The sequence below is a fragment of the Hypomesus transpacificus genome, chromosome 9, assembly GCF_021917145.1.
Source record: "Hypomesus transpacificus isolate Combined female chromosome 9, fHypTra1, whole genome shotgun sequence".
Lineage (NCBI taxonomy): Eukaryota > Metazoa > Chordata > Actinopteri > Osmeriformes > Osmeridae > Hypomesus > Hypomesus transpacificus.
Genome location: NC_061068.1, coordinates 17814243 through 17827304, shown reverse-complemented (window position 1 = coordinate 17827304; position 13062 = coordinate 17814243). Strand labels below are relative to the sequence as shown.

General features: G+C 43.9%; 1 protein-coding gene across 1 annotated transcript in view; it reads left to right on the top strand.

Annotated features, from left to right (window-relative positions):
* cntn2 (contactin 2) overlaps positions 1–12247 on the top strand; it is a 79989-nt gene extending 67742 nt beyond the window's left edge. The window contains exons 22-23 of the mRNA XM_047024585.1: positions 10483–10651; positions 12014–12247. Coding sequence (XP_046880541.1) covers positions 10483–10651; positions 12014–12123 — 279 coding nt within the window. The 3' untranslated portion in view covers positions 12124–12247. The remainder of the gene's footprint in view (positions 1–10482; positions 10652–12013) is intronic.
* The last annotated feature ends 815 nt before the right edge of the window (positions 12248–13062 follow it).

Below are 13062 nucleotides of genomic sequence, written 5' to 3'. Positions count from 1 at the left end.
GAATCATAGCAGAGGCACAACCACCACGGTTGGGGGACAATGATGGTCGGTACAGCACACCGTGCATTTTGTCACCTGCGGTGTTCTTTTTTTTTTTAAGACACTGATGTGTGACTTAATGAAAATCCCCCGAAAAAACATCAACATCTGCAACCATAAGTTGCTCTAGGTAACGTTAGCTAATATTCGCTAACAAATGTCACCATAAAACGCTGATGCGGTTTTAAATGAAGGTCATCGTCATCGCAGGTTTCATCAAATATACGTTAACATCATGGACAGAACAAAAACATCCAGAAATCAGCAAACTATATGGATTTAATTAAATCAAATTTAAATTTTGTCCATTTATTGCAACAAACGTGCTCACGAACTTACCTTTAACTCCATCCTTAAAATAATTCGCAATTTTCTATTTTTGACCCTCTGAATTTACCACTGGACAGCTTGGGCATGAGACGGGAGGGCATGAGGTGGGAGGCTGCAGGCTGCAGCCATACCCGTCTCTCCGTTTTAGTAACCTATAATTATAACCTATAATGGCAACTATGATGCAATTAACGTGCATCCTTGCGGTTGGAATAGAATCCTCAGTCACACTACAAATAATAATACCAGAAAGCTTACACATATTACACAGGTCTAACATACTCACTAACATTAATAACAGTTCACCTAAACTGGTTTTAGAGTAGCCAGACATACAGCTATAGGTCATCCAACGTCAATCATTGTCCACTGGCTTCGTCATCAGGGATCTCGGGTAGAACGATGAAACAAAGAATGAGCCTGGTGTACACTCTGTCCTTCACCTTTACCTCAGCTGTCCTCACATAACGGTTATTGGGACCTGGAAACACTTTCACCACCTTTCCAATCTGCCAGAGAGACAGGGGTAACTGAGGATCCACCATCATGACCACGGATCCAACTGTGAGGTCAGGAGCAGGAGTGCTTCACGAAGGCAGTCCAGAACCTGTCTGCAAGCACCTGAGAATGTCTCCACATTCGTCGACGTCCAAGGGACTCTGATTGTGGGTAAACCACTTGAGGTAGGGAGCTGTCACGCGCCTCATCAACAAGTAGTTAGGTGTAACTGGATCTAAATTGGCAACATTGGCTGAAACGTAGCCGAGGGGTTTGGAATTGAGTATGGACTTGATTTCAATGAGGACAGTCCTGAGAACCTCTTCACTCACAGTCTGGGAGCCAATGGTGGGGTGTAAGACAGCCTGAGCGGATTTCTCGCTCTCATGCACCACTAAAGTGGGGAGCAGCAGGAGGATTAAAGTGGAATGATATCTGCTGAGGAGCCAGCTGCCGCTGGAGGTCAGGTCCTAAGTTGGTAAAGGCCTCCTTCAACTCCTTCTCACCCCCACGGAAATTGGTTCCCTGATCTGAATATAACTCTGCTGGTTTGCCTCGACGAGCTATAAACCTTCGAAGGGCCATCAAGAAGGAGTCAAGGTCAATGGATGACAGCACCTCCAAGTGTACAGCTCTTGTGGTGAGAAACTTAAAGATTATACCCCTTCTTTGTCCTTCTGGCCTGCTGGTTTGGATCTCCATCGGCAACACTCAACGCATCCGCGCTGGTGACGCTTTACTGCCTCACGGCCTCTTAGGATCCACACCAAGCGTCTTAATTCTGCAAATACTCGTTCAGGTCCAGGGTGACACAACTTGGCATCGTACTTCTGGATGAGAAACCTTGTGGAAGGGTTACTAGGGTCAAGTATGATAGGGTGGACAACTGCTGGATTGAGTCCCTCCACTCTACAAAGCTGTCCTCCCACTCTAATGACTTGATGGGTTGTATTGAACTCAGGTGAAAGGCATAGGAGATGGCTACTGGATGCCACAGGTTTACCTGCCTTGATGTGTTCGTAATCCTCTGCAAAGCTCTCTTGCTGAACATTCCTGAATGCCAGCAGCTCCGCAGTCTCATATGTACTAGCTGGCGGTTGTCCAGACAGGCCAGCTGCCCCATGAAGCTCCTGAGCAAGAGAATCCACCAGCTCCTTCCAGGTCTTAAAGCTAGGCCTGTCCGTTCCCTGTAGATTGGAGGTCGTACTTAGCCCACAGAAGGTGGAACGCTTGAGTCGTTCTGTGGATGAAGGATTGGACACTCTTCAGGAGATGACTTTAAGAATTCTGGTCCTTGACGCCATCTGTTAGGCTTCACAAGCTCTTTCAGGGTTTTACCTCTAGTGAGGTAATCTGCCGGATTCCTTGAAGAATCGACATATCTCCAGGCCTGGAGGTCAGTGAGCCACCCTGGTGCCTACAAATACTTTGAAGCGACATGACTCAGAATGTAGCCAGGTAAGTACTGTGGTTGAATCACTCCAAAGCACCAGGTGTGGGATCTCAAAGGTGAGCTCATTCTTTTGCAGCTTTGCTAAAGAATGCAACCGCAAGTAGGCAACTGATCCGTAAGCCCTTTCAGAAGCATCACAAAAGATGTGTATGTCTCTTTTGGTGTCTGGATGATCCATGTCAGCTGGGGCCACTGGGGCATCTAGGAAACTATATCTGAGGCAAGTATGCAAGCTCAGTTTCCCAGGTATGCCAAGTTGTCAGAAGCTCTTCAGGGATATTGGGGTCATCCCAGTCCCTCTGCTTCTCCCACAGCCGCTGGACTAGTACCTTTGCCTGTGTGGTGTAAGGAAGGATTAACCTTAGAGGGTTATACTGACTAGCTAACACACGGTAGAGTTGCGCATGGTGATTTCTTGATAGATGACTGGTCTGTGCTTGTAACTGAAGGTGTCAGCATCACATTGCCAGCTTAGCCCTAGCGATGACTCATGTGCTTCTGTCTTGTCTTGGGCCAGCCACAGCTCCACCTTATCTGATCTGGCATCTGCCGGAAAGTGATTGATGACTTCAGGCCAGTTACTGGCCCACTGGTGGATGTCAAAGCCTTCGAACGACAACAGGGCTCTTAGACTGTCAATCAACTGCCTTGCTTCCCTGGTAGACGGCAAACACTGTAAACAGTTGTCTGAATAGAAGCACATTAATAACATTTTAATGAAAATGTTATGTTAAAACACATAACTTCACTTTATCAAAACTAGCTATTTTAACAGTTATTTTGCAGATATTTACTTTCATCCCACGGACAAATTACTTAATAACATCATTTTTGGTTTAGACATATGAACCTTGAATTGTGAACTGAGCTCGGGTAGTTGACATCATGCAATCCCAGGATGCACCAGTCAATATCAAAGACTACAAAAACCTTTTTGCGGCAATCTCGTTGTTTATGATCATTGACCAATGCACTTATAGTAAAGCTCTCTCTTGGAATTCGCTTTTAATAAAAGCGTCTGCTAAATGATAAAAGTGTCTGCTAAATGAATAAATGTACAGACGCCAGAGTAGGACGAAGGAAAGTTGATTAAATAGTTGTGTAGTGGCAACACTCCTGTTACCCAGAATGCCCCGTGGCAAGCTGAAAAGCTACAGAGTTAAAGGTTTAAACTTAGTTAGATAAGCATTGTTTGGAGTTGTGTTCGTTCTGTTTTGATATGTGTCATGTGATGGTCTGTAGTTTGGATACATAAAGTGTTCACCCTGAATGTGAACGTTGTCCAGTTGTCCAGCCGATCTAACCTGTCTTTTGAAATAACGTGTGGTGAGATATGAGAGGGAGTCAGGTGGCTGAGCGGTTAGGAAATCGGGCTCGTAATCTGAAGGTCGCCAGTTCGATTCCCGGCCGAGCCTAATGACGTTGTGCCCTTGGGCAAGGCACTTCACCCTACTTGCCTCAGGGTGGGTCCCTGTACTTACTGTAAGTCTGGATAAGAGCGTCTGCTAAATGACTAAATGTCAATATAATCCTTTCCAATTCATACAGCTAGTCGGCGCTACAGGTGTATTCTGAAGCGCTGGGAATGTCTGTAGTAATTGGATTCTGACTACAGCATCTGTGTGTTGTGCACACGTGTTGCTTTGAATGAACATGTGAAATCGTTATAACTTATTTAAGCTTTATTGATTATTTGTATTTATTGAAAATGCTGTTTTTTTACAGAGAAGTTATATTAATAAAAGTCATATTTACCAGCAAAGAACAGCCTGTAATGTGATATTACAGATATATCTCGTACATTTGGTGCTGGAAAATTACAATTATTTTACGGTTAATTTATGTTAATGAAAAAATCTTTTTTTACCATAATTTAATGGGTGTAATCTGGCATCCCAGCTGCCAGATAGTTCCTGTTTTTTTACACAGTTTTTTTTTTACAGTGTATGGAATTCTGATCGCAGGTCTGAGGGGAGTTTGCGTAAGAGCCGTTCCACGTACGACCCACACTGGAGCTCCACTTGACTTTCATGCCCAAGGGTCTGCAGCATCCCTTGCTGGACACGCACTTGTAGGGCAAATCTCTGGAAAGCTTTTGAGTCTCCCTGCCATATGTCTGGAGCATTCACGATGGTGGCTATTTTCTTCATGGCTAGCTTCTGAGGTTGTCAAAACTTATCTGTCAAGGCAGCCATGGTATCTGAATAGGGTGTAGGTGAATTCAAACAGGCATCAGCCACAAGACGAGCCTCGTCCAGCTTTAGATGGTCCAGAAGAACCTGATAGCGGAAGATCTGTCGCATCAGAAGGTATGAGGTTTTCTAGTGCAATCTTGAGACGGGTGAACTCACTCGGATCTCTGTTGGAGAAGTTTGGTATGGTTGGAATCGGACCTCGATAAGTTCTCTCTCTGAGAAAGGATGGTGGCTGCTGTGCAGGTGCACTGTATGCAGTTCTACGTGTATCATACTGCGGATGAGGATGTAACGGCATATATGCCTGCGTGTGATTGGCTGACCGCCGAGGCACTGAAGTGGTTGCTTGTGGGTTACAGTTGAAACCAGACTGCTGTGGCTACACACTGCCGTAAGGCTGACTTTCAGAGGCAGGTGCATTGTGATAGTCTCTTCCATGAGACTGGTGTGTAGGTAGCTGACTGAAGTAAAGCTGCTCACCTGGATGTGGAGTAGGCGGGTAGGGGTTCCTTGGCATAGCTGCTTCTTGCTTGGTCTTTAATGCCTTGTAGCTCACTCATCATCCTGGTCAAGGAGTCCATCAGGAACTGGTCTCATGTTTGTGGGCTAGGCAGCAGCAGGATGATCGTAGGCTCTGTGTGCTACCTCTGGAATCACATCTCTGCGATGATCATACAAGTGTGGCATGTAGGGCTGAGGTGCAGAGTAATGCCTGTGTAAAGGCTTACTTAAACTCTTAGGTTGTTGAAACACAGGCTTTGAAGAAGGAGACCTGTAAGATTGCCAAGGAGGAGCTTGAGCGGTGACCAAGGGAAGCTGACTGAGTGAAGGTGAAATAAGGTGAAAACCCTGTAGGTCTGTTATGAAGCACTGCTTGTGCCCTTGGAGGCAGTGGCGAAAATCTGTATCAACTTTGGGGGGGACAATTATATGACATTTTATCAAGAGCAATTTCTGAGGGGGACACCAAAATGACTGCTGGCTGTTACACAGCCTACATTGTAATATGTTAAATGTATTTTGAGGAACCATAATTAATACTCCTGGAAAATGTATAGTTAGTAACTGAAGGGTTGTCTCAACTTGTTCAAATGTAGTTATAGTAGTGTTTCTTATCAGTCAAGTATGAATGCAGGTGTGCAGTTTATGTAATTACAATGGGCATGGTGCAGTCCCATCTAAAATAATCTCATTTGAACCATCATAAAGTCGGGGGAAATCGCGAAACATTTTCTCTTGAAATGTCAACACTTTGTTGGCAAGAGTCTGCGGTTCTATAAATTGTGGGTGTGGCTGATATGGTTCTGTGCCACCACTGAGGTGACTAGACAGTGCTGTGCCACTGTCTCCTATACTGGTTCTGCTGGCAAAAAGGTTGACCCCCGGTCCTGCCATGGCTGTGACACTGTCATCTGAAGTCTCTCCCTGGCTCTTTCCCTTTCACCACCCTCACTGACTCACAGTCTGTCTCCTAGAAAAGAAATAAGGTGTTTGCCATCCACCAGTAACCAATACTACACAATTAATCACAACAACAATACCATTGCCTCAAACTAATCTTGGTTCAGTCACCAGTTTAAGTAGAGTGGGGGTATCCATGGCATTGTCCAATTATGTCCCTATTTTACAAGTCTAAAGAAGAGATCCTGTCATGTTGCCAAACAAGAGACTCAACAAACTTATTTTAGCACATTTCACCTCATTTTTATGAACATTTTATCAACTAGTCTTTGAGATTAGGCCACTAGGGTTCTTTCTTTGCGTTTTGGTGTCCTGAAATGCTCTGATGTTCGTCTTTTTTCTGCAATGTTTCTACCAAGCTGGCAGCACACACAATGTGCAGGTTATTTACAGTAGGAGATGGGCTTCTATCATTTATTACCAGTCTTCTAGAATATGCTTCTATCTACCAGGTAGCTAGACAGTCAGTTAGGAAAGGTGAAACGGATTGCATTGACAAGGATTGACAGCTGTATGAGTTCACCCTTTACACAACGCAAACTGCAACCTTTTGTCATTTTAATATAATTCATGTTTTGGTTTTATTTTAGCTTGCTTCCCAGAATAGCTGAATTTGCAGAGCTAGCGAGCCCCAATTTCGTTTGTGTGGTATTTGCCATCATCTTTGCTATCGCCAGTTTACTCCAGATCGGCACACAGGTGCTTCAAAGTCCCTAGAGACGATTTAGCTTTTGCAATGAGACCATTTAAGATAATTATGACAATTGTAGAATATAGTATAGTTCTGTAGCCTGGCTGCCAGCCCAACTTCTCCCCGCCCACAAACAAATTTGGTCGGGAAGTTGGGTCTGGAGGGTCTCGTATTGGGGACAACTACAGAAAACCAGAATCGGGATGGACCAATGAAATTGCCAGGGCGGGCTTTATACGATGATGGACAGATGATCAACAGTAACGTAATCAACAACGTCACGAAAGAGCGCTTGGGTTGAATTCGTTTTCAACAAACAAAATATTACGTTGCTCTGATTGGTTGTAGGTCTATCCAATTGAGCGAAGAGGCATTTGTTTTACGAGTTCGGTTGAAACACGCCCCGTAGTCACAGCCCAACGGAGAGTTTTCAGACTCATATTCTGACTAGAATTATGAGTATGACAACGTCAGGCTAATAGTTCTGTTCGGTATTGCTAAACATGGCAAATGGATTTCGAAGAACTACAATATCCGTGCTAGTCTTGGATTAAATTGACGATAGCAAAGTTTCCATCTTTTGACGACGCCAAATGGATAGGTGCTAGCTAATGTTTGCTCCATCGGTTTGTTTGCTAGCTATGCAAATGCTGCTAGCTTAGTGTGTGTGAACCCTGCCAACGTAGTGAAATCGCTATGGTGCGATAAATTGGATTAATTTCATGTTTGCTACGTGCATTTCAGATGGTAGACACTCAAGTCACCTTGTCAGATAACGAACACAATACTGCATAGCTTCTCTCAGTCACTGACTCTAATTCAAACAGCTGGCGATGTTATTTAGCCAACCAATGCAGGGAAAATGGTGACAGCTATGAATGTTTTATTGTATTGAGTGGTACAAAATAAATTGTCAAACCAATCCTTTCTTACAACTACTTACTGGACATCAGCTTCCAACGACACAAACAGACACGTCCAATATTCACACACGCACCTGCATCACTGCTGAAAGCTGGGGCTGTGGATCAAACCATTGTGGGACCAAGGGCGGGGTTCGCAATCTTTTTAAACTTAAAAAAGCGCCATTGTGTCCATAATCAGCAAATTGCTTACATTGCATATTATCAATGTTGAAATTACATAGTTATGTTTACAGTGATTTATTGGAGGGGACAAATCATATTTTTCCCAGGATTGGGGGGGTCGTGTGTCCCCCGGGATTTCCGCCCATGAACAGAGCCAAAATGATGAAAATTGTGTCAATGTCCAAATATTTATGGACCTGACTGTTACCCCTTTTTCACCAATGCATTGTGGGTGCCGGTTCGGAGCCGGTGCCTAATCGCGATCCAGTTCTTTCTCTTTCGACAGACTGGGAACCGGAAAAGTGGTTTGTACGTGGTTCGTACGTGGTTCGCAAACGAGCACCACTTCGGAGCTGGTCTAGTTTACGAACCAATAAAGAACCGGTTGGGGTGGGGTTACCGTGACCAACAAAACGCTTTGGCCGCCATTGCTCTAAGTTTTTACGATTAATATTTAAGCTAAACGGTACTTGTAAATCAGAATCTGAATGAAAATGTATCGAGAAGGGGGCAGTGTAGTTGCTGAAAATGTGCTTATTTTATTGATGAATCTGCTCATTTGTAAATTTGCTCCGACTTTTATTATTCTCGATTGTAATGTAAACATTCGAATGCGCGCGCAATGTGGCTGCTAGAAAACCTGGAAAGGATAGCAAAAGGACCACACGGATAATACAAATAGTTAGATTTAAAAAGACCAAAAAGGTCAGCCTTTAAAAGAGAAAGCGATTACCCATTGATCTGTCGCATCAGAAATTTAAATTTGGGTCACGAAAGTCTTGAAATTTGAGTGAGAATGTCGCCCGGTACAGACCGCATAGTCGAGCGGCAACCATGTCTTAGTCATGTCACAAAGTTCATAATTTTACAGTTTTACAGTCAATTTTACATTTTAAAAGTTGAGAAGGACAGCTTTCAAGAGATATGGGAATTCTGCTTTTAGCCAGCTGGTCCGATTGTTTTTCTGATTTGTTCAAACTGGTAATCTGAGACTGCGTCCCCGTTACACTGTTTTGACGTTAGCCTCAGTCAGACTCGCTCACTGGCAGTGAGACAATGCACAATGTTGTGATTCAATTTTACACCAGAAACGTCAGGGAGGACTGCCTAATGTAGATACGAGCCTGATGAAGATAGCCAGCATCTCGGATTTCTTTAACCAAGCCTGTTTAATTCGTCATTTGCCTGAGAATGCGACCTCCGTTAGCCAGGCTAGTTTTGGCCGATCACTTGGTCAGGCTATTTAAGGGTATCGGGATCAAGTGAATTTTGTGCATAGACAAGTGAAACGTAAATGTATTTGTCCAAAGGCCAAGAGCCTCAAAAAGTTAATATCAATCCCTGCAATCCAGTGGCCAGAGATATATGATGACCTGATTGACACTCCAAGTGTAATAGACCGGGGAGAAGTTCGTCTTTTACAACCGACATGCGCAGTTGAGACTGCTTGACAGTGTGACGTAGGGTGATAATTGGTCTATACAAATGGCGAGTGAACAAACACGTCGGATGCGCCGTGTTTGGATACCGATGTAGGTTCGCAAAACCATGAGCAACAACAGCAACGAAACGTCCGCCATTGTTGATGTTGTGTTTGGCGCTACCGCGCTAGCGTTGCTGGGAAATATGAGACGTATACAGTGACGTAATGACGTGGCTCTGTGGTGGCTCTCGCCCGTGGAAAAGCAAACCGGTTCTTAGTAAGCTCCGTTCTTGAACCAGCTCCGAACTGGCTCTAGCACCAGCTCCGAAACTAGCTCCCGGTTCACTTTGGTGGAGAGGGGGTATGTATGTATGTTTCTGGTTATTCATGTGTATGTGTCTGCATGTGTTTCTGTGTTTTATGTATGTGTGTGTGTTTTTGTGTATTTATATAGGTGTGTATGTGTTTCTGTGTATTCATGTATGTGTGTGTGTATCTGTGTATTTGTGTACGTGTGTTGTGGAAAGCCACAGAGAGACCCAGGGCTGAGATGCACACAATTCAGGAGACTGGAGACAAGAGGAGGGTGAACAGCACTTGCATGCATTTTATTACCAAAAAACAACACTTTTAAACAAAACAAAATAATCCTCCAGGGAGCTTGCTCCAGCCGGGTTACAGCTCATGACCATGCGTGAAGCAACAGTCAATATTTTGGAAATCGGCCAGTTGTAGCTGGGTGGCACCTGCACTCTTTTTCCATCTCAAGGTGTACATTCCTGCTTCGAGGATTGTTGAACAAGTTGCAGCTGTGTGGCTTATTTGCCGACAGGGAAACGGAAAAGCACTTTAAGGGCCAGGCGCACGGATTGACCATGAGGGGGCTTAGACTGCTTTCCCTGGTTTTGGGAGGCCTGAGCAGGCACAGTCTCTCTGGGGATGCCACAGTGTTCAATTATAAAGATAATATCAATGAATCAAGGTGTTGTGCTGTAACATGGCCTTGAACCTGGTACTGAACTGGCAGAACACATAGCATAGCAACACCATAACATCAACAGTGTGTAATGTTGCTATGCCATAGACTTTGTCGGTGGACGTAGTACATGGAAACTAGGGCCTAGATGAAATGGGGCTCATCCACCACTTCAAAGCATACTGCACCTTCATTAAAGTATGTTAAGTCTGAAATTTTCTTTCTCTTTCTTTTTTGTGTTTCCTTTTTCACGTTTTTCATTTTAATTCCTTCAAAAAATGTCTTCTTGTACATCTCTGTACTGACCTGTGCTCCTTCCTGTGGCCAGGTCCTGTATAAACACGAGGGCCAGACCGCTCTGAAGGTTCTGGATAAGAGCAAGACATCTGTGAGCTTGCCGCTGCCCCAGGACAACGGCTACGTGGTGCTGGAGATCCGGTCCTGGGGGGAGGGGGGCGACGGAGCTGCGCATGAGACCATTGTGTCCCGAGACTCAGGTATTGAAGCTCACCTGAGGGTGGTCACCTGCTTAGACAGAAGAGAGAAGGAGCAGAGTTCATCAGAAATCAGCTTTATTGTGGAGATACATGTTACCTGGCACCATTGTGTTGCACATTTAGCTGAGGGTAGACTATCAGGAGGAATATAGAAAAGATTTCAGCTCGTTTGGGAAAATGGCTAAGCTAGCACCTGATTTTTTGGTGTGTACTGTAACTACAAAGTGCAGTTTTTGTATACATTTGCCACCAATCACCACTCTGAGCTCCATTCCTACATAGGTCCTTACTACTGAGTCTCTTCAGGGGCCTGTCTGAACAGAGAGAGTTCTCCGACCTCACACCTTCAGGGGCTTGTCTGAACAGAGGGAATTATCCTACCTCATACTCATTACTGTTCAGGAGTGGTGAAACATCTGTGCTGTGATAGGTCTTACGCATCCGTACGCATTCACATACATTTACAAATACACACACACAAACATACACAGGAGGGCGAGAGGGTTCAGGTACACCTAAGGGGAAATCTACTGGTGTTCATGGCGTCCCCGGTCTGTGACAACCATTTTTTTTATTGTCTTTACATCTTCAGCAGTCACACTCCACATAGTGCATTACAAAGTAATGTCCAGTTCCCGCAAGTACTTTTTTGTTAAATGCAATTTACTAAATGCATTTCTACTTTTACTTTGGTTTTGTCAATGTGAGTAAAATGGCCAAATCCTCTTATTTTATTCTGGAAGTACAGACAGCTCAAAGGGCTGTTGGGAGGCTAGGTTGATTAGCTTGTAGTCACACACACCAAGAGCACTAAGTGAAACCCCCAAAATTGGTAAATTAGTGGCTAACTTTACCCTGCAGCTATACACTGCAACTAACTCTTAATTAACCATGTGTCAGAGCTATGAAAGATGTGCTACTGTCAGTCACAGGTAGCTGGGACTGGTAGCAGTCCTGATACCTTGCAGCGGGTTGGTCACTATCAACAGCAGTCAGTTACATTTTGTGTGGAGTCAAAGTGTTTCCTTAAGTAGACAGTGTGGACAGTATAACACAAGGTACTCTTAACAGCTACGTAGTCATATAAAAAAATATATGTAGCAATTTTAAAACAGTTGAAAAAAGTTACAAATAGGGGCTGGAATAGCAATAAAACTTATAGCTTGGATGAATGGGTTCTCATATGTGCTGAGATTGGCATTTTTACTGTAACAGGACCATGGCCTGGAGCCGTAGGTGGATAGTTATAGTCCTTTAAGCCGCATATACATATATGTACAACAATTAAAAATCTAATGTATTGTAAGGACAATGATTTAAGAATAAAGAAACAATTTGTCTTCTTGTTTTTTCTGGTAACAGGAACTGGAATGATGGTCCAGAGCCATGTGAGTCCTACTGGGTTCCACCACATGTCTCTATTGCTCGGTATTACATTCTCCATCTTCACCACTGGTTCACTGGGCCTGTGATCTCAGCCTGACCCTCCTTCCTCTCCTTGGATAGTACATTTCATAGCCAAAGCCTATGGTCACCCAACTAGATTTTGGGAGTTGGGTTTGTATTTGTATTGCAGGGAATAACGTGCGGGGTAAAGGGATGAGCAAAGGGAGAATGGGGGGGGGGGGGGGGGGGGGGGGGGGGGGGGGGGGGGGGGGGGGGGGGGGGGTTGCGGAAGGTACACCACCACTAAGTGTCCAACAATAATTTTAATGTTGTTTTTTATAAGAAAATCAATAAATGATTTGTTTTTAATTGTGTGAGTGGGAGCTTTCAGCGAGGGGTCAGACTACTTGATTGTGTACTTTCCTGGTGCCCCTGGCCTTATGGGGAGCATGCTAGCAGCTGCCTCTAGCCATCTCCAATATCCCCTGGCTAGCAGCCGACTGTTTATTACACTTGTAAATACAGTCCTGTAGAGTGGATATCTCAATATTCATGGTTCAAAGCCTAAATACGGAACACATTTTCTCTGCCTTTGTGTGTGTGTGTGTGTGTTTGTTTGTATGTATTTTTTATTTCCAGCTGTAATTATGGCAGTGTCAACATTAGCTTATGATAGCTTCACTTGCCCAAATGAATGTGTACCTTTTTGAATGATACTGTACAATATAATATGCTTTGTTGTGCAAGGAAAAAAGTATTCATAGTTTTTTGGTTTTAACTTTCTTTGTGTCTGCATTTATGACAGTGTTTTGCCATGGGGCTAGTTGTGTAGACTATCAAAACTCAGATAAAGGTAATAATTGCCAAAGGTATCTCAGAGAACAGTGTTATCAGTTTTATTATTACCGGCGTCATTACATGTTCTTTTTTATCAGCATTTTTTCAAAATATAAATCATAAAAACAAACTTCACTACGTTTACACAAGCCGCTAGCTATAATTTCTGATGTAACTTGTCATTAATT